The 26,997-nt window shown below is 34.4% G+C and overlaps 5 protein-coding genes across 8 annotated transcripts; 1 reads left to right on the forward strand and 4 right to left on the reverse strand.

The window, feature by feature from the left end:
* The first annotated feature begins 480 nt into the window (after positions 1–480).
* LOC140822153 (kxDL motif-containing protein LO9-177) lies at positions 481–2,923 on the forward strand. The gene is made up of 3 exons (XM_073182902.1): positions 481–643; positions 733–885; positions 2,503–2,923. Exons 1-3 carry the CDS (start codon positions 528–530, stop codon positions 2,603–2,605), a joined length of 372 nt encoding a protein of 123 aa, XP_073039003.1. The 5' UTR covers positions 481–527; the 3' UTR covers positions 2,606–2,923.
* Positions 2,924–5,781: 2,858 nt separating this feature from the next.
* Positions 5,782–9,000, reverse strand: LOC140821928 (protein FAR1-RELATED SEQUENCE 5-like). 2 transcript variants are annotated; one of them, XM_073182610.1, is made up of 4 exons: positions 8,919–9,000; positions 6,181–8,255; positions 5,997–6,104; positions 5,782–5,881 (listed from the first exon to the last, which is right to left on the reverse strand). In XM_073182610.1, exons 2-4 carry the CDS (start codon positions 8,245–8,247, stop codon positions 5,807–5,809), a joined length of 2,250 nt encoding a protein of 749 aa, XP_073038711.1. In that variant the 5' UTR covers positions 8,248–8,255; positions 8,919–9,000; the 3' UTR covers positions 5,782–5,806. The 2 variants fall into 2 exon arrangements, with proteins under 2 accessions (XP_073038711.1, XP_073038712.1); XM_073182611.1 differs by lacking the exon at positions 8,919–9,000 and having other exon boundaries at positions 5,794–5,881; positions 5,997–6,064; positions 6,181–8,285.
* A 208-nt stretch (positions 9,001–9,208) lies between these two features.
* Positions 9,209–13,455, reverse strand: LOC140821826 (probable receptor-like protein kinase At5g18500). 2 transcript variants are annotated; one of them, XM_073182460.1, is made up of 8 exons: positions 13,257–13,455; positions 11,855–12,543; positions 11,624–11,728; positions 11,167–11,289; positions 10,917–11,087; positions 10,361–10,490; positions 10,070–10,282; positions 9,209–9,649 (listed from the first exon to the last, which is right to left on the reverse strand). In XM_073182460.1, exons 2-8 carry the CDS (start codon positions 12,520–12,522, stop codon positions 9,527–9,529), a joined length of 1,533 nt encoding a protein of 510 aa, XP_073038561.1. In that variant the 5' UTR covers positions 12,523–12,543; positions 13,257–13,455; the 3' UTR covers positions 9,209–9,526. The 2 variants fall into 2 exon arrangements, with proteins under 2 accessions (XP_073038561.1, XP_073038560.1); XM_073182459.1 differs by having other exon boundaries at positions 13,016–13,452.
* Positions 13,456–16,503: 3,048 nt separating this feature from the next.
* Positions 16,504–18,866, reverse strand: LOC140821830 (glycosyltransferase BC10-like). Its single transcript, XM_073182466.1, has 2 exons — positions 17,653–18,866; positions 16,504–17,207 (listed from the first exon to the last, which is right to left on the reverse strand). Exons 1-2 carry the CDS (start codon positions 18,217–18,219, stop codon positions 16,566–16,568), a joined length of 1,209 nt encoding a protein of 402 aa, XP_073038567.1. The 5' UTR covers positions 18,220–18,866; the 3' UTR covers positions 16,504–16,565.
* A 613-nt stretch (positions 18,867–19,479) lies between these two features.
* On the reverse strand, positions 19,480–26,393 carry LOC140821827 (uncharacterized). Of its 2 annotated transcripts, none has more exons than XM_073182462.1 (12): positions 26,255–26,393; positions 25,327–25,473; positions 25,043–25,219; positions 24,459–24,541; positions 24,082–24,280; positions 23,367–23,488; positions 22,443–22,509; positions 21,286–21,336; positions 21,018–21,070; positions 20,692–20,902; positions 20,190–20,360; positions 19,480–19,809 (listed from the first exon to the last, which is right to left on the reverse strand). In XM_073182462.1, the coding sequence occupies exons 1-12, from the start codon at positions 26,312–26,314 to the stop codon at positions 19,747–19,749; spliced, it is 1,404 nt and encodes a 467-aa protein (XP_073038563.1). In that variant the 5' UTR covers positions 26,315–26,393; the 3' UTR covers positions 19,480–19,746. The 2 variants fall into 2 exon arrangements, with proteins under 2 accessions (XP_073038563.1, XP_073038562.1); XM_073182461.1 differs by having other exon boundaries at positions 25,043–25,225.
* Between the last annotated feature and the right edge of the window lie 604 nt (positions 26,394–26,997).

Genomic DNA, 26,997 nt, shown 5'->3' on the forward strand with positions numbered 1-26,997 from the left:
ATGTATATTGAGTAAACTCTCGTGAATAACGCAGTAGAAGCATGTCATAATCGACCGTGAAAGTATTGGTAGGAGAATTGAAATAACGACAATTTGATTCACGTAACCCAATCCACCAACTTGAAAACTTGTTGAACGATCACTATAATATTTTAAAATAACGTAAACGTTTCTTAATTAATGTATATTCATTATTATTATTAAGATTAATGCATAAATATTAACCACTTTAGGTCTCTCATACTGTAAGAATTAAGTAAAAATTACTCTTATTATATTTCATATAAAAATTTATTATAGATTATTATAAAACTATATTTTAGATTAAAAAAAAATTAATTTGTATATGTTTACTAGTTTATTTATTACTATTAACAGCGTAAAACAATTAGTAAAAGATGTTATGGGCCCAATGAAATAGCCCATACCCAATATATAGAAGCCCAAATAATGGCCCGATGTACTTTACTTTATGCTGTTCCACTCCGCTGTAAGTTCAGCTCGACACTGGATCGGTGAGATAATAAATGGCGAATCCCGAAGACGAATCGATTAGGACAGCATCCGAAGAAATATCGAGAAGTTTTAAGACCCTAATCGACTCCCGGGACTTGGATTCCCTGAAACAATCCCAACACCTCATGTACGTGTGTATGATCTTGCACAATTTTGAATTCTTGATTCTGTATTGTGAAGTTGATTCATGTTTTTACCTTGGGAAAAATGTTGCAGATTGGGGAGATTGCAGGACAGCAACGCTGTATTGTCGCACTTTAACGAATATTCCGAAAATTGTTTTACGGAGGTGTCTGCCGATTTTTCCAGGAACACCCGCCTCTTACGATCCATGAAATCTGATCTCGATTACATCTTTCAAAAGCTTAGGTACGCAATATTCATTTCCTGCAGTAGTTTTTTGGAAAATTTGTTTGAAAATCAGGCCGTACGTGTGATTTGAGCTGATTTCTTTGTATTTTTCTAATGTGTTTTATGGCCCCCGATGATTATCTTTCTTCATTTTCAATGGTTTCCTGAATGGGCATTTGCTAGAATTCAGAAAAAAAGATTGTTGAGTGCAATAATCGAAACGTGGGAATTGAGCTGAAATACAGTTTAAAAAATTTGAACTGTACCGTGGGCAAGAGCTCGGACTTATAAAGATTATTTCTTGTTGGGATATGAAATGCCTACTACATCTCTTACTTGTGAATAGCTTGTTAGAAGCTCCACATTTATCATATCAACAGACAATTAGATCATATTCGAGCGGGTTAGGAAATTTTGATGGAGCCAAAAAATGTATTTTTGCGAAAAAAATTACACATGATATTTGGAGATGCAAATTTGTGGGGTTAGACTTCCTTGTTTGCGTGGCCCTCTCCAAACTAGTTGAGATCGATTGCTTGAATATCTCTTCTTCGTTGTGTTCTGTTTGAATTCATATTCAATAACTTCATTACATGTTTGTGTTGGGATGAATACAATATTCACCCTTCTTGATTTGCTTGTTACCCTTTTTGGTCCTTTATGTCGTCAAGATTCTTTATGTATTTTCAATCCATCTGGGCATGCCTAGATGGTTCTAAATGCATGAGTTTTCTGAAGATATGCTTTGAGAAAGAGATAAAGAAACGTTTGACAAAGAAAATTGCAGCCATTTACTGCAGTCGTCCATCTGATTCCATTCCAACATATGATAGATTTCTTTTTATTTTTTGTTTGAGAAATTTTGCACCATTTCAAGTGTTTCTATGTAATTTATCTACGATTTATTTCATCAAAACAATTTTCTGAGTAATTCATTTTTTGATACTTTCTCGAAAGAGTTCGGCATATTTTATTTCATATTTATCGGGTTATGTGCAACCCGCTTATAGTTAGAAAATATCGATTTCGATCAAAGGGCCTGTTTGTTTGAAATTGGGTGAAATTGTTGTGTGGTGTGTGACATTTTTGGTTTGAGTGGGTCTCATGTGAGACCGTCTCACGGATCCTAATCTGTAAGACGGGTCAACCCTACCCATATTTACATTAAAAAGTAATACTCTTAGCATACAAAATAATACTTTTTCATGCATGACCCAAATAAGAGATCCGTCTTACAAATATGATCCGTGAGACTGTCTCACACAAGTTTTTGTCTTTTGGTTTTTGTCTGCAACTATCATTTTAGTCGTCGAACTAATTTCCACAATCAGTTCTTATCCTTTCCTTATGAATGTTCCAACTTTTCCACCTTTTTCAGTTTAAGGTAAGAATGACTAAAATTAATTTCAGTATACAATTAATAGACCAAAGTAAATGGTAATATGAAATTTATATGATAATTAATTGGAAAATAGCGAATATTCTAATATTTTGTAATTAATAAGCAAAATTTGAAATTTATTTAATTACTTCTGCCAAAATATCAAAAATTGAGTGAACATGTATGCGAAGGAGTGGTACCCTTCTCCCATGAGTATGGGAAGTAAAACTGTTGTTATTTGTTTTACTTCTTAGGAGCCTGAAGGCGAAGTTATTAGCTGCCTATCCAGATGCATTTCCTGATGATTCAACTATGGACTCCCTTGACCAAAGACCAGACCTCGAATTGCCTAGGTGACTGAGCACGTAACGGGTAAAATAACATCATATTCTTTCTTCTTTCTGGGAGGAGTTCACATTTTCAAGAAACTTCTTGTTCCTCCACCGCTGCTCTTTAAATCGCTGACAGGATAAATTTGTCACTACTGCATTGCTATCTCTTTCATTGTCGTTCAAGTTGTGTAGCAAATGGATTCAAACTGTATAAACCTTATATTAAATGTGAGAACTTGGATTACGATTAGGTAGTGATGTTTTACTTCTTCAGTGTCAAGCAGAACTTACTTTACTGTTATTGTACAGATCAGATTTGTTGAACATGTTGAGCCATTTTGAATCCTGTGCATATTGGTTATTGGCATTATATATAAATTCGTGAGAATACTTCAAATTTTTAATTTTTTTTGGAAAAATAACTTTTCCTGAATATATGAGCTGCAGAAAATAGGTTTTTGCATTGTAATTTGTACAAGTTTAAAATTGAAACATATAGTGCTGGTTTGATGACTGATTTTAATCCAACTTCAATTTTAATTTTTAATATTTAAATCGGCAAAATAGCATTGCACATACAATATTACAATTTAACATATATAATTATATTAGAACATAAAACTGAATATCAGGTTTTTTTAAGAATAATATCAGGTTATTTAAGAATGAGAATTTTTTTTACCTTATGTGACGACGTTTTTGTTTTCTATTACAATTTTTTAAAAATTTATTATTATTAAGATTAAGAAACAAACAAATTAACAAATAAATATATATATTTCGAGAATAAGAAGTATATATCTGTTCGAAACAAGTGTCTGGTAAAAACAGTTAAAATTAATTATTGACTGTTGAAAAAATATTTAATTAAAAGAAACATAATGGAAAAAGTTCAGTAATATCTAAATTTCCATAAAAACATATATAAAAAACTGTACTTTATAAAATATAATGCTAGAAAACACAAAAAGATTATTTGCCTATGTTGATTCTGGACAAACAAATGAACCTAAATCTACGTATATGTAAGAAATGAATCATTCATCATAAACGAAATTCAAATGTGTTGTGACATGGTACACGAATATCTCAACAATAATATGATATTGTCCACTTTGAGCCTAAACTTAATTCTTCATGTAACTTAAGTCCTCATGGATTTGCTTTTGGTTTTTACCCAAAAGGATTCGTACCAATGAAAATATCTTCTAACTTATATTAAACTATGACATATCTTTTTATATTCAAATGTGAGACTTTGGTTACATTATCAAAAATCATCTCTTCAAACGAAGTTCCACCATTATTCTTATGGTCCGGGCTTTCCCTCAAACCTTATTAGTCCTCTAATCGAGGTCACTCCTCTTTACCATCTCAAACGAAGTTCTACTATTATTCTCTTAGGCTACGTTTGGTTGAAGGATAGAGTAAACTAATGATTAGTACGTAAATGATAAAGAAAATGATTGTGATAGGATTGTAATATATGGTGTAAAATAATATTATGTTTGGTAAGATTTTTAAGTGTAGGATTATTTTGAATTTTTTGATGAAAAGACGAATTTGCCCTTCCCCTTCGCGACGGCGACAGTGGCGGTGGTGGCCGGTGGTCGGGCGGAAATGGTCTGCCGGAAAAGGTCGGCGGGTGAGAGGGCCTGAAACGTCGCTACTAGCGACGGATTTGCCGGAAATGGTCTGCCGGAAATGGTCTTGCGACGGATTTACCGTCGCCGATCTTGTTTAGATCGGCGACAATTTCTGAAAAACCGTCGCTATTAGCGACGGTTTTTGAGAAAACCGTGGCTATTAGCGACGGTTTTTGAGAAAACCGTCGCGATTTGGGACGGATTTTTACAAACCGTCGCTAATTTGAGTTTGAATTTAGGAGAAAGGTAAAATTGGAAAAATAGGAGGTATTAAGAGTGGGATAATTTATCACACCTAAATTGTCAGTATTATTTGTCCAACAAATAGTAGCTACAGTGCGGGCTTTTCAATTTTATCACGGGCCCTCGTATTTCCTAAAAATCCAACCAAACGGGTGATTAGCCGGGATAAAATAATCTATCCCGGCTAATCACCCGAACCAAACGCAGCCTTAGTCCAGGTTTCTCCTCAAACCTTATTCGTCCTCCAATCGAGGTTACTCTTCTTCATCGCGTTGAAGCACACGCCTTACATGAATAGCAAGAGTATCACTCACCTCGAGAACTTATCAATGATTTTTATTGTGAGCTCTCTTTAAGTATATCTCCACAATGATATAATATTGTTTATTTTGAACCTAAGTTTTCATGAATTTGGTTTTTATTTTTACTCAAAAGACTTCGTATCAACAGAGATATCTTTCAATTTATATCAACCTATGACCTTTTTTTGATATTCTAGTATGAGACTTTTATTGCATTCCAACAAAATGAATTTGACTAACAAAAAAACAAAACATACACGATTACACAAAGATTTTTTTTTCATGAAACAATATCAAATAGCTAAAGAAAGAATCAGCATAAATGTACAAAACCGGGAGAAGATCCTCTGCTGTGCTTGGTCCAACAGCACCCCGTACTGTGCAATCAAAACGACGTAGCATCTTTTTTTTTCACTTTTCAATTGGGCTTGGGAAAATGAGCCCAAATTTCCATCTTTTTGTTTTAAGAAATTTGGGCTCAACGAAATAATTGTTGAGCCCTTTTCCTCACTTAAAAAATTTCCATCTAGCGGCTATCCCTTTTCCTCGCTTAAAAAATTAAACTCAACGAATTTTTTTTAATTATAATTAAATTTATGTTATAGGAAATAATATATATAATTTATTTCTATTAAGTTATATTAATGATTTTAAAATTAGATATTATTATATTACTCAAAAAAAATTTTACTTGTTAACAAATTTTTCATATAACGAAAAAAATTATACTCCGACCTTAAAAAAATGTTTACTTGTTAAAAAAATTTCATAACCTACAAAAAAATATGAGGATCATCTGCTATTTTCTTAAATGAGATCCCACTTAAGCAAAACAATATTTAAGATAATTACACAATAATTACAATAACTACAAAAAAATTGAAGCAAAGCAACTAAATTGACAAATGAAAAAGTATTCTGAATTTCTGATAAAACAACTTTGCATAGTTTATAGACAAAAAAATTACTCATACATTTTGAGCATTAATTAAATTCAAATAATTGTATTATACTTTCAAAAAGAAAGACAACAATTCAAGAATACGTGTTAGATATATCTTCATTGAAATCCATAGCTTCAAGAGAATGTTGGGGATGGTCAAGTGGTGCCTACATTAAACAAGAATAGATATCATAATAAACATTTTCACCTTATAAGAACGAAATCTTTTTTGCTTAAAATTTTGACACACCAAAAAAATATATATATCATTTAAGTTCATACCGTCAATAATTCGGTGAAATTGAATTGACTCCCAGCTGCTTGAACATATGCATGAGGTACCGACGGTACTGAATAAGATATAGGCAATTCATCATGGTTTCCATTGTCCTACAATGATTGTAAAAAAAAATAATTTAGGCAATTTTGTTTTCCATAAACTGTCAATAGTAATAAATATATTTACCTTGAATTTTGGATTTGTTTTTCTTCGTTTTGATTGAAGTTCTACCCAACTCTTCAATCGTTTCGATTTTTTCACACCAATTCTTTTCTTGAATCCTTTTGCTTGTACCATGGAAGGTTCTATTGATGATGTCTTGGTACAACCATTGTTGTCTTGGCTCACTTCTGTCAGACGCATTTCCATGACCTGCTTGGTTAGATCACACACCGAATTATGCACCAAAGAAAAAGTTGATGGGTGGACGGATGCCTCGGTCGCCAGCCTTACGAGCATCATACAAAGTTTTCTATATCGTTCCATACTTTCTAGTTTAGGATCTTCTTTGACTTCGTTGCCCATATAATCGTGTACCACTCCACTCCTAGCTTTTCTTGTCCACCTATTCAAGATATAATGCTCTGGAAGTATTTTGACATCCATGACATCATATACTTTCACAGCATGACAACACAATAAACCAGTCATCTCAAATTTTCGGCAAGTACATGAAATCATCTTGGTGCTAGGATTAAATGCCACTCTCCATTCTCCATCCTTATCGATTTGCCCAACAACATATTCAAATAATGGTTGGGTTTCATTTTTATATTTTATGTAAGTAGCTACAAACAAAACAAACTCCATTTGAAATAAATTAAAGACTGTGGGGGTATAAATCTCAGAAAGTTGACGCAACATAGGAGAACTCTCTAGCTTTAATCTCGGTAATTTTTGGCGTGCCTCAAATTCAGACCTTAGCTCATTGTATCGTTTGTTCTGTAAGACCTGTTCGAAATGCTTAAAAAATTGCATTATGTCTAAGTCGGGGTTCATACAAATCTTGATATCAGAATTGATGCTCTCACTAAGTTGTGTGCTCCTCATACCAAGCGTAAAAGCCTTCTTCGTGTAACAAGCTGCCCATTTCTCTTTTATACTGTAAGTGGATTGTAGCCATGTGTTTTCATAAATATTATATTGTGCTAGTAGGACAATCCATGCCTCCTCAAACTGGGTCTCATCATCAATACCATACATGCACCTCTTAAAATCAGTTAAGAAATGAGAACCATCCTTCATCAAGTTTCCCAAGCGCTTGATGCCATTTTGCATTAAGTGCCATGTGCACAATCCATGGAATATCTCAGGCATCACCTCCTTCAAAGCCTTTGCCATAGCTTGATCTTGGTCTGTGAAGATAGTGAGAGGTCTTTTTTGCTTGTGTGCTTCTAAAAATGTTTCAAACAACCATATAAATGATGCTGCAGTCTCATCATACAAAAGTGCTGCACCAAAAATCACCGCTCCTCTATGATGATTGAAACCTGAAAAGATAGCAAGTGGTCGGTGTGCACGGTTCGTACAATATATGGTATCGAGTGACACAACATCACCAAAGTACTCATAGTCAATTAGCATTCTTGCATCGGCCCAAAAAACATTAGTTATCTGTTCCTCCACATCCATCTGATTAGCATGGTAAAATGATGGATTTTTAGATAATTGTTGTTGAAAATATCGCATCAGACAACCAACTTCCCCATATACCATATTTCTTTGTCTTTTGGATCGAATATAGTTTTTAGCATCCAACATGGTATAACCGAGACCATCTCTTCCTCCTGCATGTCCACTCATCAATTGAAAAGTCGATTTCTGTTTAAGTCCAACATCGACTGCTAAATCAATCTCATAGGCTTGAACTTCTGTAACATTACGTTGGGAAGCCAACATGTGAACTGTCTCTTGAAGATGAAGCGGATGATTATGCTCTTCGATAAATTCAGTAACTTTATACTTACCATCGTCAAATGTCACTCCCAATCTTGCTTTACAATTTGTTCGAGTCTCAACCCGAGGATTGAGTGTCAAAAAATCTCTTTTGTCTTGTTTACGAATGCCCTCCTTGCAACAAACATATTTATACGAAGTTACAAAGCCAGTGTTCTTGTTCTTATTAAAATAATGTTTCCTAACTCCAAATCCAGTTTTTCCACCATATTCAACCCAATACTTCCAAGTCTCATCTAAGCTGTCAAATTTCATACCAATCTTAGGTTTGAATTCAATATCTGAACCACAATCCATCAAAAAACCTGCTGATCAATTAGATTTTTGTCATTATACATGAAAATAACCAACTGTCTCAATGGTGTTTTTACAAAACTCAAGATGATAGATGGTGTTGTATCATAAAACATGGAATCTTATAACTTTGGATTTTCCAAGAGTCCAGATAATGCCAGAAGTTCAGCAATACCAGTGAGCACTACATGTCTATTTAAAGAAGACATGGAACAGTAGTTTTTGCTTAAACACAAGAGAGCTAACAATAAAAAATGTTCCACCTGTAATGGAAGTCCTGCATATTCAGCTAGTAAATGTTGTAATGTACTTATAATCAAAATAGGAACCCAAAACATAAAGTCTAGAGGGCACCAAATTTCTACCAAGATTGTCAAAAATCATCAGCCAAATGGTTGAAACTTGTCCAGTAAATTTATTTGACCAAAAGAAAAAAGGAAAAAAGCCACAAATGCAAAACAGGACCAATTAACATATGCGTGCAAAATGATGTGAAATAAATTTTACCATCTTATACAGTTTTAATGTTTAAATAACAAATGAAACAATGTGAAATAGAGAGAATTTGATTCTGCAAATGATGGAGGATCCAAGGGAGAGGGACAGGAAATTTAGGGAGCATTTGTATGATAGGAAAGACAAGTGCCAGAAAACTAAGGAAATATGGAGCTTACCTCTGCGTTCCTATGGCTTCTGGACCTTCGAGCGGCACGATGCTCAAATTTTCTGGTATTCTCAAATTAGCCAAGTTCCAGGCACAGGGAAACAAAGTGAAATAGAATGAAAAAGTGGGAAATTTGGGTTCATGGGAAACGAAGTGAAATAGAAAACAAAAAGATGGAAATTTGGGCTCATTTTTTCCAAGCCCAATTGAAAAGTGAAAAAAACCTCTGCTACGTCGTTTTGATTGCACAGTACGGGGTGATGTGGTACCACACACAGCAGAGGATCTCGCCCCCAAAAAACCCCTGTTTTTCTCAGAACCATGACAACTCAATCTCATCACTAACTATTTATTTAAATACAAGAACATGAATGCTGGCAGAAGAGGAAACACATATCTAAAAATCAAAAATAAAAACGAAGAAAGAACTGGATACGAAATCCTCTTCTCACCTATACATATATATAAATATAGTTCACTAATTTCACCGATCAGTGCCTTTTAGACATCATCTTCTTGAGCAAATAATGCGTTCCAGATCGAAATTTTTTGTCAGAACAAATCTGCTTCACTTCGAAAGATTGATGTAGTTGAATGCAAGTGAATCTTTGGTTATGTTCAAGAAATCCTTGTGCTTTCTGTCCTCAGGTCTTGGTTGTCACTTTTATCTGTGTCATAATTATCTTGCTGATGATCATTCTCTTGGCTACTTGATGCTCGAGTTCTTCTGTGCCTTCGATCCTAGAGAATCCAAGAACAATGATAATTTAAGAATGATATAGGGCAAGGGATAAAACATCCTAGTATGAGCTTATTACATGTATAAGATCAATGAACTTTACAAGCAAATGGAGTTTGGGTATTGACATTTCAAGGAAAGAAAGTAGACATCATTTGGAGCCCACCAGCTCGAGTTTATTTAGAGTGACATGAACACAACGAACAGAGGAATAACAAAATACATAAACACGATGCATTAATTAAGTAGTTATTTTTTTATCTTTTAACAAGAAGTTGAGGCAGAATCTTAAATACAATTTTTGTGGATTAAGAAAAACATGAAAGAGGCATCTTTGTAGGAATATAAGCTTTTGTCCAAATAGCTGACACAAAAGTTTAAACTTTATGAGCATAGATGGCTTCAAGAATCGGAGAACTGACCTCTCTTGGTATTGGATATTCTTCAGATTCAAGCATTCGGACAACCTGGCTCATCCTGGGTCTCTTGTCGGAATCCGGGTCAACGCATCTCAAAGCAGTCAAAAGGGCCTTTTTAAGGGCACGAGTCGATGGCCTTGTCTCAATGTTTGGATCTACCACTTCCTCTGAACGCCTACTTCCTACCATCATTTTCAACCAGTCAACTAGATTAACCTGCAATTGAAAGTTTTTCATAAAATGCAACTAGACTGCATAGCAATAATAACACAAGAGCTAACAGCTGATTAATACCTCTGACGAAGGGCGTCCATAGTCTACCGGATCCCTTCCAGTAATTGCTTCCAACAGTACAACCCCAAAACTATACACATCACTCTTTTCATTTAGAAGTCCTGTATTTACATATTCCGGAGCCACATACCTGAGAAATATTTGAATATAAACTTAGGCATGAAGAATGCTTGATGGTTGAATAGAGAATTTAGCGTGGAACACAAATTAATGTATTTCAAGAGATTAATTTCCATTGGTTTTTTTCTATTTGCAGGTCTAGCTACTCGCATTATCTAGTTTCTTGATTCATCCAAACAATCTATAGGACCTAGGGCATGCTATTGTACTAACGTTGTAGCCAATAGTAGTAATAATACAGCTCAAATCTTCTATATGGTATAGCAATCCAAGCGCTATCTTTGATTACTATGCCATGCAAACAGTGACTAGTACAACAAGGTCGACGTTGCTATTCAACAGTTTTGATACAATCTTTGGATGCTGAGCACAAATTGTAACAGATCAATAGCTTAACAGTCACTGAGAAAAACATTAAAGTTATAAAAGAACTAACCCAAAGGTACCCATGACTCGGGTCGCGATGTAACTTTTCCCTGCACCAAGCAGCTTAGCCAGACCAAAATCAGAGACCTTGGCATTGAATTCTTCATCTATCAGAATGTTGCTCGACTTTATATCTCGGTGAACCACTTTGGGTTCAATTGCCTCATGCAAGTAGGCAAGACTGCAAGATGTATAACACATGTTATGAGCGAATAAAAAATTAAACCAAAAAAAGTAATATTACGGCTCAACCAACTTACGCTTTAGCTGTGCCAAGGAGAACTTTTATCCTAGCCTCCCAAGTAAGAAATCCATGGTGCCGCATAGCTCCATGGAGCCACTGTTCTAAATTGCCGTTGTTTACGTACTCGTAAACTAGTATCCTAAAACGATAAAATTAAGTTCAGCAAGAGCAATTTAAGATGTTAAGAAAGAGTGATCATCACATGCAACAAATGTCGAAACTGATATTTTGTTCTGATGTCTGCTCAGGCTCTACACCATAAGTTCATTAGACTACTATGATTTTTTATTCAAACAATCTTCTAAAAGGAATCAAAATGTACCCTGCAAAAGGAAAAACATTATATAATGTATATGCGCCCATTGAATGACAATGGACAAATTCAAAGGAGTAAAGCGAAATAGCAAAGAATGGAACTCTATTGTGGATTACCAAGCAAAGGTACAACTACAAAAACTAGGCATGATGTATACCTATGAGTTCCTTCAATACAATATCCCAAAAGCCGAACCAAGTTTTTGTGACGCACGTGACCAATAGCTTCAACTTCCACCCCAAATTCTTTTTCTGCTTGACCTCTGGATTAGATAGATATAAAAACACACACACATATACAGAGAGATTAAAAAGTTATCTTCGTAGAAAAGTAATCAATGACTATAATATGAAGAAGATAAAAATATCCCAAAAAATTCTAAACTTACAGGTTGTTGAGGAGCTTTTTAATGGCCACAGGAGCACCATTAGCGAGCTGTCCTCGGTAAACAATTCCATATCCACCCTCTCCTATAACATTTTCCTTCGAAAATCTATTTGTTGCAAGCTCAAGAGCTCGTAAAGTAAACCAATGACCCCAACCCAGATGAGAAAATTCAGGCAGGCCGCTTAGAGGAGATGGCACAGTTATTGGATGTGATGAAGAAGGCTTATACACGGTCAAAGTCCTGGAACTCCCTTCATCTCCAGATTGTGATCCACAATAATCTTTATCAACATTATGGAAAGAACCCGTCTGACTACTGTTATCTGAGTTCTTTACTTGAGGAATTCCTAAATGTACCAAAACCTTGTCTGATTCTTTGTCGCTTGAATTGTCATGAATCGTAAGAAGAATTCCATCATGTGGAACAAATCCATCGGTTGATATTTGCTCTACTCTTACTTCTTTAATTTCCTTTGAAACAGTAGGTATTTGGCTAAGAGGAAGTTTTTCTTGAGCTTTTCTTGATTTCTTACGTGAGGTAAGATAAAATGTTAATGCAAACAGGATTACCACAATCAAGAACCCAACAATAATTCCTATAACTTCCCAGACTTTGAGACCGAAGATGCCGGAACTCTTCGAGAGTTGTGTATCAAGATTAGAAGACATTCTTTAGGATGCTCGAACCACCTGCAGAATCGGCACAAAAGACACCAAAATTGAGTTCAAGTTTGGTAAGCATAAACGGGCATTAAATTGAGACCATAACATGAGATTGTAATAATTCTTAATCCCGTCTTGAAAAATTTTACTATCCCTGACTTCTTTAAAGAAATATTATACCAAAGGTAGTTATTAATCAGCTAAATCCATCACATACAAACAAATAAAGAATTAAACAGTGGTGATGGGGAGAAAAGGTAAAAATAACTATGCAGAAACAGTCAAAACACAAATAAGTACACTACCAGCGCGATGTAAACAAGATCCAAGATTATATATCGTGTCCTATATAACTGTTTGCAACATCTTACCAACACAAAATTAAGATGTCAAAATTGTTCCCTTAATTGAATTTACCAAACTAAAACTTACAACAAAAAAAAAACTTAAACTTGGAGAAAATATCACATCTTGAAAATCTTTTCATGATGTTACCTACCTTAGAACAGGATACACAAGAGAAACCTTGAAATCCCAGATCTTGAAATACCCATCGTTATATCACCAACACGTATAAGAAAAAAAACTGACTTCAGAAACAGATCTATATCCAAGAAAGCTAAAAAAATCCACTCTGATAAAGCCCACATTCAAGAATTCCCCAAAAATCAAATCTTTTCTCAAGACCGTCTCAGATGGCAAATCTATGTACATTCTGTTCGTATATTACAAAGAATCACCAAATATTATAGCTTTAAAACATCACACCACTCCCTGACCCAGTTGACAAAAACTGCCTGCGTTTGCAAAGAATGTACTGGTGCATAGAATGCTAGATGTCACTTATAAATTAAATGTGCCATTAATGATTTGATAATTTTTGTTAGTGGTGAGGAATGAATGTATATATATACGTATATGTGTGTATACATGTATATTATATGGAAGATAAAGAGTGGAGTTGTCAGTGGTAGGCCATTGGAAAATGGCTGATAACAATTACTCAAACGGCAGTAGAACGGAAGACAAAGCATCATCCTTCCACTTTTTTATTTATTATCATTATAATATATATTATAAAATAACCTGCCGAAAATTACTGTTTTTTTTTTATTAGAAACGTAAGTATGACTTGGTACTCGAAGTTAAATGTTAACAGTTTCATTTCTTACCATTATCAACTCTGTCAAAGAAACTAAAGGGCAGTGAGATTTGGTAGCTGCATTTGCCATGAAAAAGCTGGATCATATTACATATTTCTCTGAAAAATTGTGGTAATGTGAAAATAGTTAACCAAAAATGGCAGATGTGAAGTAGTATTTTACATCATTAGCGCTGAAAGTCGGAGTACTTTTTGCCTTGCGTAAAGGGAGATAAATACAAAAACTAGCAATATATATATAACTTTGATTTATTGAATTAAAGAAAGCATGCCACTCATGCCATGCCATGGCAGCTGGAGTTTTTGTTAGCTGGTGAATTGAATATTTTATCTGCTTATATATCTTTTCAGCATATATTTGTCATGTTGTAGTATAATATAATATAATTATGTTAGACGGCTTAAATAGGCTCTTTGGAGTTGTATACATAAATTTAGGAGTGAGTCTCATGTGAGACCGTCTCACGGATCATAATCCGTGAGACGGGTCAACCCTACCCATATTCACAATAAAAAGTAATACTCTTAGCATAAAAAGTAATACTTTTTCATGGGTGACCCAAATAAGAGATCCGTCTCACGAATATGACCCGTGAGACCGTCTCACACAAGTTTTTGCCTAAATTTAGACAATCATTTTCTATTGAATTAATTTTTTATGTCGAGTCAGGTCAAATCTTTTATCTAAACATGATATCAGAACTCAAACTCATCGTTATGTGTTAGACTGTTTTATGGATCACCCGATAATGTAAACTTCATGTTCCAAAATGTATTAATCCTCTACTTCCATCCACTACATATCGAATTACGGTAAAGAAAAAAAAATGTTATTTTATCAACGACTAGGTTTTTAACACGGCTTCATCTTCATGCATATCATTCAAGGAAAAAGGAGAGAGCATGAGCTTACAATGTGAGTCTTTCATAACATATCTCGTGGAACATTTTTCAAAGCTTCCGAGTAAATTAATTGAAATATCGATCATTCATATATGTTAGGAATTAGTATTTTAGATAAGTTGTGTGGATCTTTTTGCATATAACTATCGTGGCCAATGTAGACGAGTATAGTAGGGAGAGTTTTGATATACTTTTATAGAATTTTTGTCGACTTTGATGTCAGATAGATTATAAATTATAAGCTAAATAATAGTTTTCGTTGTTATTTATGCTTATTGTTTTTTTAATAATTTCATGAGAGGCTAGTTCGACTATCAGAACTAAGCATGCTTGGTAGATATGAATAAGGTGAGAATGAAATGAACATTCTCATCTTATTTCTTATATTCATGAAGAGTGAGTCTCATGTGAGACCGTCTCACGGATCTTAATCTGTAAGACGGGTCAACTCGACCCATATTCACAATAAAAAGTAATACTCTTAGCATAAAAAATAATATAATTTCATGGATAACCCAAATAAGAGATCCGTCTCACAAATACAACCCGTAAGACCGTCTCACACAAAGATTTTGTCATTCATGAATAGAATGATTATGCACACTTCTCATTTTCTATATTTATAAAATGTTTTTCTTATTTTATTTTTGTCATTAGTATAAATAAATGGATAAAAGAATCTCTTCTTTTATTTAACAAAAATTACACCCAAAGTATACCTTAATAAAATTTTCATCTATCTATAACCAAGTGTTATCATTTTTTCGAAATTTTTAGAATGACGAGATCTCAAGTTCAAGGTTCGTTCCCACTAAAAAAAGCCGAAACAAAAGAAATATTGGGCTTTTTTTATCCTACTTAAAACAGTGAGTCATTAGAGCTAATTAAGAATTCATAATTTGTAGAAGGTAACCGGCCCGGAGACTCGCATTTAACCACTTAAATCCCAGTTGGGTCGGTTTGATTTGGTCAAAAAATTAGTAAATGCAAATATATTTTGAATTAACATTGTTTTAAGGTATCGGATAGTACTATGCAAAACACCGTTAAAACCCAAAAACAAATAAATTCATATTTAAATAAAAATATATTTAAATAATTCTTACCATTTTTTTTTTTTTTTTTTTTTTGCATTAGGTCAATAAACGAATGTTTTTGCCATATTTCTTAAAAGGGAAGACTGCATACTTATAATCTATGAGACGACTGATGAGTCAACTCTAACGTTATTCACAATAAAAAGTAATACTCTTAGCATAAAAAATAATATTTTTTCATGGATGGCTCAAATAAGATACTTGTCTAACAAAATACGACCCGTGAGACCGTCTCACACAAGTTTTGCCCTAGTGATATATATACAAACTGTGTTTTGGAATCAGTCCAATTCATTAAATATATCTATAATCCAGTTGTTAATAATGTAATCCAACATACATGACGTTCTTTGGTAAGTACGTCACCAGTGGATCCCTCATTAAAACAGGGGACAAACTCCTATTTAAATCACAACACAGACCCTCCGATGAACAAATTAAGACATCTCTCGACGTTATTTAACTCGATTATATTGAATTCTTTTATTCGATTCGAAGGTTCTCAAGCGGCTCACGAACAATTGCTCGAACTGATAATCTACTATTGCTCAAAAGAGTTTATTAAGTCGAACTAAATATACTGTACTAAATTTCAAACTAACTCAAACCCAAATTAGTTTATTTTTCAAACAGAAAAAAATGAATGAAAAAGATGAATGCTAACATTAGGTTCGATTGAATTTTGTTTGAAATCAGAGTTAATATGATAGACATTTACATAGCTAATGAAACAGGCTTCTTTCAGCCATTGTTGCCATCCAATTAGCAGTATAAAAATATCGGCTGTGGGAATTTACATTAAAAAAAATATAGCAATTCAAGAGGTCTACAAAATATTGTAAGAAAAGGGTGAAAATAGGACCCTAATCCCTGTAACATAAGAATAGCTAAAATCCCAAAACCTTTGATGTTAGATTCAGTAAAGGTTCCAAAGCACTGGCATCAAATTTTCTTGCAAAGAGGTAACAAATATGTGTCTTCTCAGAGTTGTATGAACACAATGTGCCGTTATTCCTAATCGATTGTATGAAACTCTCTGTTATGTTAACGGCGGAGAAAGATGCAGGATGTGGGGCGATTTGCGACCAGTCAACGTAGGTAATGGTTCGATTTGCATTAAGGGAACCATGGAACATGTGTAAAAAGGTCGGAATGTAATGCTCGTCAGGATAGCAAGAAGGCGTACAATACTTCTTGAAAATTCTGTAATATTTGGTGTCGGAAATAATCTTGATTGCTAGAGTACGGTGAAGTTCGAACCATTGAGATCCTTTTCTCCAGTCGGCAAACTTGATGTCAGGTCTCATGCTACGGCTGTACCGGCCACGGCCATAACGAGAAGGGTCGTCGAACGACTCCACAAAACTATGAGCCGATTCGATGAGATAACTGTAGATAATTGGGAAGTTGTAAATCGGGATACAACTCTCTGATAGGAGGATGAACCGCTCATTCGAGAAGTCGAGAAGGGCATTTGCTAAAAGTCGTTTCTCTGCATCAACTAGGGATACTGATCCCCATTCAACACCCTGCAAATAGATGGAATATGTTGAGGTTAATACGAAGAAAAGAAGAGTGGTAACTTTAGGAGTTGTCCTCCCTTCACCAGCATAGATACATTAGTAACTTGAAATGGCGGAACGGAAAAATGAGAATCTAAATTTTGAATTATGCTAATGACAACATATATCAGCACAAAAATCCATTCAGTTAATCTGCAAAATTCATCAATTTTTCGCATGTCACGTGAAAATTAAGAAAACTCTGCAAGATATGGTGTGATTTCTCAATTGCAAACTAATCTCCTATATAAACATGATATCTGGCACATGAAAGAATATAACAAGCTAAAATGGAATAAACACAAATGCTAAACAAACAAAACAGTTGAGCATTCTCCACAGCCATCAAATCAAGATAAATTCATGCCACAGCAATCTACTTTAAAATACATCATTTCTCAAGAAACTTTACCTGACTAGGGATCTGTCGATTGTAAAAAACAGAGTCCTCGGTCACATTTAGATCAAACCTCGGATGTGTGTGCAAATAAATAGAATACTTTTCCACATCTTGGCCCTTAAAGAACCTCTCCCACAACGGTAGCATCGGTAACGGACCTCTTGTCAAGAACATGAATGCCACCCTCGGTACTTTCTTGAAAGGAAACTCTTCCTTTTGAGGCACCATCGATGCCCTCCAAAACAACTCCCCATCTGTCATCCCATGGTTCAAATTCCTCGGTCTGATGAAACTCTCTATGCTAAGACAATCCTCCTTTTCGCATTGAGCCTCTATCTGAGGAGTCTCAACACTAAACTGCATGGAATCTATGTAACTATGGCTAATAGTAAACCGATCATCCTGGATGGTTAAATAACGATTAATGTGAGAACTAGAAACTAGACCTATAACTACTCCCACTACAAAAATTATCAAGGTCGTAATGAGCTTCAACAAACTGATCGATGAGTCCACCCCAGTCATCACCGATGAATTAAATCCTTTCTCCGCATCATCTTTCTCCCTGCTCTTTGCCATTTCTTCCCCCTTTTCCACTTTTGGCTTCTATTTCTAATCGCCCCACTTGATTATGCAAACTTATCACCAACCAGCAACCCAAGATTGAATCTTTCTATTGAATTTTCAAAACCCAATTATCGAAATTCAAAACCCACTTCAGTTATAAATCCCAGCTCAAAAGTAGGCGAGGCGAAACCAGACTATGATCAATCGAGACTCAAAATTGTACAAAGGTTTGGGTCCTGAAGAGAGGATCCGACCCCCAAAAAAAATCAAATCTTTAATCGTGCCACCACTCCAAAATCGATTCAGATCTTCAGCAACCAACCTCGACTAGGTGAAAAGGTGGATCATAAAAATACCCACAAGAGAATTCAGAAGAATAGAAAATATTAAATCCGAACAATTGATTCTTGGGCAAAAAACACACGAATACAGAAGAATCGGAGGATAAAACGATCAAAATAAATATGGAAGGCAAGAAAGCGCAAGAGAAAGGAGAAGGAACGTGGGTATGCGAATAATCTTGAATGGGTCGGAATTGAGTATGCGCTGTATAGCCACACGGAGAGATTTTGAATTTGTCGTAAGATATTGGATGCATTTGTTGACATTGTTAAAGTAATGGGGGAAGCGGCAGTCGAGTAGCTTTGTGAGAGGCGACAATCTCAAAGCATTAGTGGAAAATATTCTTAAAAAAATCAAATTTATCCTTACATCATTGGACCACTTTATTTTCATTCTCGAATTTTTTTAAAAAAAATCAATTTAATCCCTAAAAAAACTGCTATAAACTTTTTTTAATAAAGCGAATGTCTCAGCCTACTGATATAAATGATTTTTTATATTAAAAATATTAATTTATAAATATAAATCAAATCGATTCATCTAATGTGAAATCATTTTACAGCAGATCCAAAATAACACCAAGGGCATCCACGGACCAAAATTATTGATGCTATTTATTTTTTCATAGAAATGTTGATCTAGTCCATCGGAACAATTCAGTATAATTAAAAAAAATATTGAACCCGCCATCTGAGTTGACAGCGTCTAACTCGAATATTCGAACGATGGTTAACAATTTTCATGTTTGCATTATTTTGAAAATAGGACGGATCTAGTTGTAACAAACTTCTTGTCCAATTTATGGGAAAAAAAAAGGAAAAAAGGAGAGGGGAAACGTAATAGTTGTTTAAAAAAAACCCCACTTAGAATGGTTGTCTTATACTCAGGTAGTAGATCTACAGAGCCAAGGTAGGAATTTCTTGTGCAAGGTTCATTATAATTTTAGCATCTTTTCCAAATAGCTAAAAGTGTCGAATAATCTTATTCATGATAAGTTTATTCGACATACAGATACATAGCACATCTCCCACATATACAAATTCTTGAATGGATTCCATTTCCTCGTTTACATGCACAAAGCACCTTTCTTGATCAACTTTCTATTCCATTCCTGAACGTTTTGATCAATCTGGTAGGGAAAAGATGTTTCATACCACGATAAGTATCGCCATTACTTTGACTTGGTATTCCATCTTTTCAAGAAACATTATCCTCCTTGAATGGACCAGAATCGCATAATAACTTCATAACATGTTCCATCTGTGTAAAAATTAATCGACAATAGTTATTACCGGAGAAACAAATTCATATAAAAACCAGAACGGGTTTGAACTTGATGCTCACAAGTCGAAATTTACATTTTTAAAACTACACTAGGTGATGTGTCATCGATCATCCTTCTAAAGGATCCCATGTCACCTAGTGATATCAATGATCTCTCTGTGTACATAGAGCCCAACTTCCATCTTTGAAATAGGAAGAACGAAAGATATAGAAAAGGATACGACAAAATATTTTTCGCCCTACTTACACAAAAGATTTATACGCGGGGTGCAAACAAAAATATGGAGGACAATGTAGGATCCAGTAACAAGTAACAAATATTGCTCCTTCACTTTCTAGATAATGTGTGCAATTACCTGAGCACTCTCTCGTACCAAGAAATTGGATATGACTTTCCTAAAGTCCTCATCCAGAATATAGTGCAAGCTGTAGGTTTTTACTGGCAGATAACCCCTCTGAATTTTATGCTCACCTTGTGCTCCAGCCTCTACCTTGTCAAGATTAAGTTCGATAGCTGCATCTATAGCCTGCGCGAATGAACACGAGTGAAACATGGGTTTCAATAATTCATCCTCTGAACGCATATTTAGATTTGGAACCCCTCCCCTCCTCCTCCCCAAAAAGAAAACTGATTTATATTCGGTATAAAATCTGAAGCCATCTGTCATCTCAAAGATGCAGCAGTCCTCAACAAAATACTGCTTGTTCCATGGTTTTTCAAGGACAATACTATATTTCTAGAAAAAATAAATAAATTTCTGTTATCCTAATTAAAAAGTAAAAGATAAAAATCGAAAAAGTGAAACATTCCCACAGAGTAACATGATAACAAGAGTGAAGGAGAAGAAAAAGGAAAACCTGATAGTAACACGCTTCAAAATGCAAATTTGGGTAGTATGCACGAGGGAGACATCCCCACAAGCGTCCATATAAGGTATCTCCTCCAATGAGATTAAGGGCTCCTGCTATAAGTTCATCCCCTTCTTCTGCAGTAACAAGCAGCACATGATCACCCATTTTTGAAGCCATATAGTGGAAGAAATCTCTGGTCAAATAAGCACTACCCCACCTGAAGCCATATTAGGTTTTTTTATTACAAATAAAATTCCAAGCATAATCAACTGTCAACAACATCTTGAACCGGAAACTATAATACTTTATGCAAAAAAGGCTGAAAACCCAACTTATTATCTGTGGTATTCCTGTAGAACTTATAGAAGGTATCCCAGTGCTTAGCCTGTAAATACAAGCAACAAAGACAGGTAAGAATCTAAACAAGATATTTACATGGAAAATCTGGTTGTTAGTTTATTGAATGAATATATTCGTAATTCTTCTACATGCATATTCTGGCAGGATCCACAAAATTTCAAATTATGAAAAATAGAATCCTGCAAGTCTGCACTGATGTCATTTAGTACTGAATTTGAAAGGACCCAATTAACTTCAAACCTTAATTTCATATCCTCGTAGTCGTTTCATACTCAAATTTTGGGCACAAATCTGCAAGATGGAAAACATGCACATTACTAGCAACTTTTGCAGGTGAAACTTAGCAATTCATGGGACCATGAGCTATCCAAACATTTTTTGGTGCTAGGTTGATATAATATGCTAGAATAAACCATTAGGCACAATGTCACCCCAGTTTTGATATTAATTTACCAGGAAAAAGAAAATATCAACAGTTTGTCCCTTATTATGTGACTTGACCATAATTGAAAACATTAAAATGGACATCATTCTCAACATGTTTGCACAGGTTTTGAAACTTCTAATAAAAAATTAGTAAGATATACAGAAGTTAGAGGCTTTTTGAGATATATCTATTGTAAACTTAACATCTTACTTTATAATTTTTTTTATACAAACTGTTCCTAGCTTCTAAAGTAACAGTGTAGCACAATGGCGATCTAGATTCTGCAAAAGTAATCCCTTATTATTCAAATCCTCTAGTAATATTTTTAGATATTTCAATTCAAGTTTTTGATTTCTTGATAGGTTACTGAAACTTTAAATGCACCACGTACAGGAAATCTTTTTGATGCTTCAAACTGCGGTAGCTTAAATCAGATGGAAGAACTGAAGATCAATGGGAAAAGGTTATAATAGGGAATCACAATAAAGCGATGCCAATAAATTCCTTGGGAGTAGATTGTTTTACTGCATTAAGAGTTTATGAAGCAAAAATGACGGTTGACAAGGCTCTTGAAATGAGTTCAGGATCAAATCAGATTATACTTTTATTCTTCGCTCCCTCAGTAAGTCTTTTCATTGTGCTAACCTGCAATAAATTTATCATTCAGCTGCCATAAATGTTTGCAAGTCCCAACTGTGTCTGACACCTATCTAAACGTCATTTTACCTTGGCATATATACCAGTATCACAAATGCATATGTGGCAACTGACTACATTTCAAGACGTAACTTTGTAGATCAACAACTAAAAATTGAATTGTAATACCAGTATCACAAATGCATATGTGGCAACTGACTACATTTCAAGACGTAACTTTGTAGTCAACAACTAAAAATTGAATTGTAATGGTCAAGCATTCAAGACAGGATTAAAATTTAAAGGAAGATACCAAAATTAAGCCTAAGCACACCTTCTTTCGTTCTTGACGAATATTTTTCCTCTTACTTTGCTTCATGTCCATTAAGAAATCATCAAAACTGTGAAGCAACACCACAAAATCATAACACAATATCCAGTTTCATAAATTATTGATTTAGTAGAAGTGCTATGCTATGAGAAAGTGGTACTGAGATCAGGATGACATCCCCGTGATTCAATGCCTATAACAAGGGATCATCTCAAAAGTAGCATAAATCAGCTTACATCAATAACAACAAACATAGTACAAAATACTTCAGATAACAATATACTCTTACAAATAATATGATGCATCAAAATAGATTATATAGCTTCTATGTACTATGTTTGTTGTTATTGATGATTTAGCTTCTAAACATTTTCTTTAGATGTAGTAGCATTTGAAAATCATATAATCTTTCATCCACTGTTCCACACACATTTTTAAATCGCCTATTTTTATGCAATTTATGGATTCTAAAAAATAACGAATTTATGCATGTTCATTTTTCATTCACCACGATAAGGAAATTACGAACACTCATATGGGTCATATGACAATTCCTTTGGTGCCGATGAACCTAATTTGTAAGAGTTATTTACTACAACAGGACCTATAGTTTGTAGTTGGTGAATTGGCGTCACTTCGTCTTGTATATTTGTGGTTCATATGATTTATAATTTAAGATCTCATGGTCGGACTGGAATATGAAGAAGACCTTTTACTTTTAACAGTGATATTTTTTCCTTTTTCGAGAAAAATTGTACAACAAGCAAATTAATCTCTCTCTAAGTTTTGCCTATTCACAAGAAACCATGTAACACAAATAGATATTTTCAAGTTAATGAAAACTTAAATGTTCTTTTTCTATTGATTTCCCATAAGCACAGCAATTGCAATTAGCAAATAAGCAGCTACATGCATGATGCACCCTACCTTCGGTAATTACGATTTTTCCAGTGATACTGCATTCCGATCCTCTGCAGAAAACCTCTCTCTTTTAATTTCCCACAATCACTTGAAGAGGGAAAAGTGATGTGCAGCGATGAAACTTGAAACTGGAAGGACATGAATCTTGTTACATTCAACACTGAGAAATAAGAAATGATTTGATTTCACTAATTGGAAAGAGAAGAATACAAACCAGATAAAAATATGACACCTAATTATCTACAGCAAAACTGTTCGAGGTTAAACCAGATAAAAATATGACACCTAATTATCTACAGCAAAACTGTTCGAGGTTAAACAAAAAACTTTGAAAATATGAGAGTAATGGTTTTTCCCTTCACTTAGGTCTGTGAATAGTCAAAATTCCATTTACAAAAGTTAACATTTTACCAGTATCAGAATTAGAGTGGTCATTGAGCTCTAACGAAATGATGAGTACTAAAGTAGACACAAGAAAACACACTCGTGTACAATGAAAATTTTCACGAGTACGATTTTTGGTTTCCAAAACAGATGAAACCTATTCAAAGCTAAATTCGAATAAAGGGTGTTCCGTACCCTAAGACAGAGAAAGCAAGAAAATATGATGATATCATGTGATAGAGGAAAGGGATAAAAAATCCATAAACAGTGAAAGCTGAAACATTTAATATCAAGTAACTAGAACGTTTGGAGAGAGATGGCTAGGGCAAGTAACTACCTTAACTGTCAGTTCCAATAATGAAGATATTAAATTATCAAAGACTTGATCTCGGAACATTGTATTACGGACTAATATCCTTGGGCCGGTAACTGGAGTGAAAGGCACACAGCATTGCAATTTTGGATAATATCTTGACCCATAACTGTAATAGGCGTCCGCCCATGAATGATCAAACACATATTCACCATAAGAATGGCTGCGGAATTCAAATAAAAGAGAGCTAGGTAAAAACACGGAGACAGTCTTATCCAATTACAAATGCAAGTAATGAAAGGGTGTTTGAGTATGCATCAACTTTTGCATTAAAATATCATATAAAACAAGTGCTACTTTGTGGTAATTGATTGCAAAACAGTCTGTGAGATAAACAAAACCTTTTCAGGTAGAGAGGAATCACTCCCAAAATGTTATTGCTGTCGTCCCTGGCAATGATATGCTGGGGAACCCATCCTGTTTCCTGAAGTTGCGAAGAGACAATTGCTATGCCAATCATCAGGGCAAACACAAATGATGATAGCGGAAGAAAATAAGCAGATTCTATAACGATGAAACCTAATGGTTATCTTTCATATTGAAATCTCAAGATATTACTCAGTAAATCAACGGATGTGACCTTTCATCAGCCACCGATGCTATCAACACAATTGGAATCTGGTTCCTTTAACTAATACCTTTCCTGGCTCTCAAAAAGCCGAGTTAATAGCTTCAGAATCTATAGATTGCAGCATGTTAATGTTTCTGATTTTACATATTACACTTTTTATTTTTTAAAAAAATTTAAAACCAGAACCTTCAAGTGCAAAAATGAAAGATCTATACTTCTAAATGAAAAAGACTTCTCGAAGGATCTTTTTATGTAGCATACAAAGCATGATTGAAGCGTACATATTGTTTACCCTAAGTAGATACGCAGAAAAAACCATGCAAGAGCCAAAGCAAACAAGTTGATATTCCTAACCTTAACTGCACAGCCGGTCTCCTCCAGGGCTGAAAGAAAACCATGGCTAAGAAATGGATTAAAGTTCTTGGGACCTGATGCATCAAGACTGCAAGCATCCCAATCATCTGATGAAATCTCTGAGATAGACGAAACCACCGAAACTGTTACCTTTTTGCCTTTATCAATATTTGTTACCTGATCCTTAAGCATATCAGAGTAGAGCGGACTAAGATCAACACCATGATTATCTAACAACACAAGGTCCTAAGTTCCAAAAAAATTAGATTATTACAAGTAACCACCTCTGACTCCAACTCTATCAAATTGAACTCTCCAAGAGATATCTCTGATTTTGCTGTCTCCAGAGCCTTTCTTTGTCCCCAAAATAATGCTTTGATGCTAAACCCAGTAACTGAGTTCTGGATGTATCTTTTAGACGATGATTTTCCCTGTACTTGCAGAATACATGTGATTTGAACATAGCAGAAATACCACGCTGGGAAACAATCTCACTCATAATGAACAGATTGCAGAGTCTCTTCTTTCTATACATCTAAAAAAATTAAGTGGTACAGTTCCAAACATAGTAATGCAATACGGACTTAGGAAAAACACATTAAGTTCAACGAAGCAGGTGTTCCACGGAATTGTGAGATTACACAAGTAATTTTAATAAAAACAGTAAGCAACGCCTATTAAACCCATTACCCAATGCTAAACAAATACGAAATTGGAACGGTGCAAGTGTTTTATGCATACATCATCTTTATTTTTAATGCAAAACAATTTGTAAAAAATGAGTATTTGTAGATGGCAATCTCAAAATTATCGAGTTCCAAAGATATAAACTGACATAAACCAAAATGGAGCTAAGCATCAACATGTAGAGATATTTCTCACCAATCAACAATTTAACATAATCATTACATAACATCAACATCAAAATACAAATGAGAAAAAAAGAAGAAGAAAAAGTCAAGATACGAACTTTTCCCCCACTCGACAGACCTTCAGTAAGAGCACATCAAGACGACAAGAAAAGAAGAATTATGCATATAAAAAATCATCCTGAAGTAATTCTCAGCTCTACACGGAAAAAAATCAAGATTCTTGAGACCCATAATCACACAATCATATCCCTCCAAACTTCAGGAGTGAAATAAAAAAAATTAACACTAAAACAATTGATAATCCAAGAAAAATTCAAAAAGAGATATCGGAGCTGCTTACAGCGTGTTGTCGGGTGTGGCCTCCTAGGAATGGAGAAGGACCTGCCACGGCAACCGCCATTGATAGATGAGGCTTTCGTGTCTTCTATTTTTCTTATTTTTTGCGAGTCATATTGTCATTTTTTTCCCATACACCAACATATTTCCCCAAAATTATTTACAACTTATTTACAATATTATTTTTCTCAAATTATATCATAATTACTAATTTTTATAAATTATTATTAAATTAAACACTTAATAAAATTAAAAAAAAATCTTATATAAATTATAGTCTTAACGATGGTAAAAATTTATGTGAGACGGTCTCACGGATCGTATTTTATGAACCAGATCTCTTATTTGGGTCATCCATAAAAAAGTATTACTTTTTATGCTAAAGAATTACTTTTTATTGTGAATATCAGTAGAGTTGACCCATCTCACAAATAAAGATTCGTGAAGAGACCTACTAATTGATAATAGTGGCACATACCGAAACACATAAAAACAAATACGAGCAGCATTCATTCATACTCTTCGCTGAAACAAACTTTTTTTTTCTATAAGTATTAATTTATTTTAAATTAAATAACTTAAAAAATCAATGAGCCCAAATCTAATAGAGTGAGTCTCACGTGAGACCGTCTCACGGGTCATAATCCGTGAGACGGGTCAACCCTACCCATATTCACAATAAAAAGTAATACTCTTAGCATAAAAAGTTATACTTTTTCATGGATGATCCAAATAAGAGATCCGTCT

The sequence above is a fragment of the Primulina eburnea genome, unplaced genomic scaffold (assembly GCF_022965805.1).
Source record: "Primulina eburnea isolate SZY01 unplaced genomic scaffold, ASM2296580v1 ctg739_ERROPOS11973397, whole genome shotgun sequence".
NCBI lineage: Eukaryota > Viridiplantae > Streptophyta > Magnoliopsida > Lamiales > Gesneriaceae > Primulina > Primulina eburnea.

Excerpts from the sequence above, each read along its gene's own strand:
- LOC140822153 (XM_073182902.1), top strand. The coding sequence starts at position 528 with ATGGCGAATCCCGAAGACGAATCGATTAGGACAGCATCCGAAGAAATA. Across the intron at positions 644-732 it reads AAACAATCCCAACACCTCAT|ATTGGGGAGATTGCAGGACA; the intron begins GTACGTGTGTAT and ends AAAATGTTGCAG. Across the intron at positions 886-2,502 it reads TACATCTTTCAAAAGCTTAG|GAGCCTGAAGGCGAAGTTAT; the intron begins GTACGCAATATT and ends TTTACTTCTTAG.
- LOC140821928 (XM_073182610.1), bottom strand. The coding sequence starts at position 8,247 with ATGGATTGTGGTTCAGATATTGAATTCAAACCTAAGATTGGTATGAAA. Across the intron at positions 6,105-6,180 it reads AAACAAATCCAAAATTCAAG|GACAATGGAAACCATGATGA; the intron begins GTAAATATATTT and ends CAATCATTGTAG. Across the intron at positions 5,882-5,996 it reads ATTTCACCGAATTATTGACG|GCACCACTTGACCATCCCCA; the intron begins GTATGAACTTAA and ends TGTTTAATGTAG.
- LOC140821826 (XM_073182460.1), bottom strand. The coding sequence starts at position 12,522 with ATGTCTTCTAATCTTGATACACAACTCTCGAAGAGTTCCGGCATCTTC. Across the intron at positions 11,729-11,854 it reads AAAAAGCTCCTCAACAACCT|AGGTCAAGCAGAAAAAGAAT; the intron begins GTAAGTTTAGAA and ends TATCTAATCCAG. Across the intron at positions 9,650-10,069 it reads AATATCCAATACCAAGAGAG|GATCGAAGGCACAGAAGAAC; the intron begins GTCAGTTCTCCG and ends TGGATTCTCTAG.
- LOC140821830 (XM_073182466.1), bottom strand. The coding sequence starts at position 18,219 with ATGGCAAAGAGCAGGGAGAAAGATGATGCGGAGAAAGGATTTAATTCA. Across the intron at positions 17,208-17,652 it reads ATCGACAGATCCCTAGTCAG|GGTGTTGAATGGGGATCAGT; the intron begins GTAAAGTTTCTT and ends ATCTATTTGCAG.
- LOC140821827 (XM_073182461.1), bottom strand. The coding sequence starts at position 26,314 with ATGGCGGTTGCCGTGGCAGGTCCTTCTCCATTCCTAGGAGGCCACACC. Across the intron at positions 25,474-26,254 it reads GCCACACCCGACAACACGCT|GGAAAATCATCGTCTAAAAG; the intron begins GTAAGCAGCTCC and ends CTGCAAGTACAG. Across the intron at positions 21,337-22,442 it reads TTCGTCAAGAACGAAAGAAG|ATTTGTGCCCAAAATTTGAG; the intron begins GTGTGCTTAGGC and ends TCCATCTTGCAG.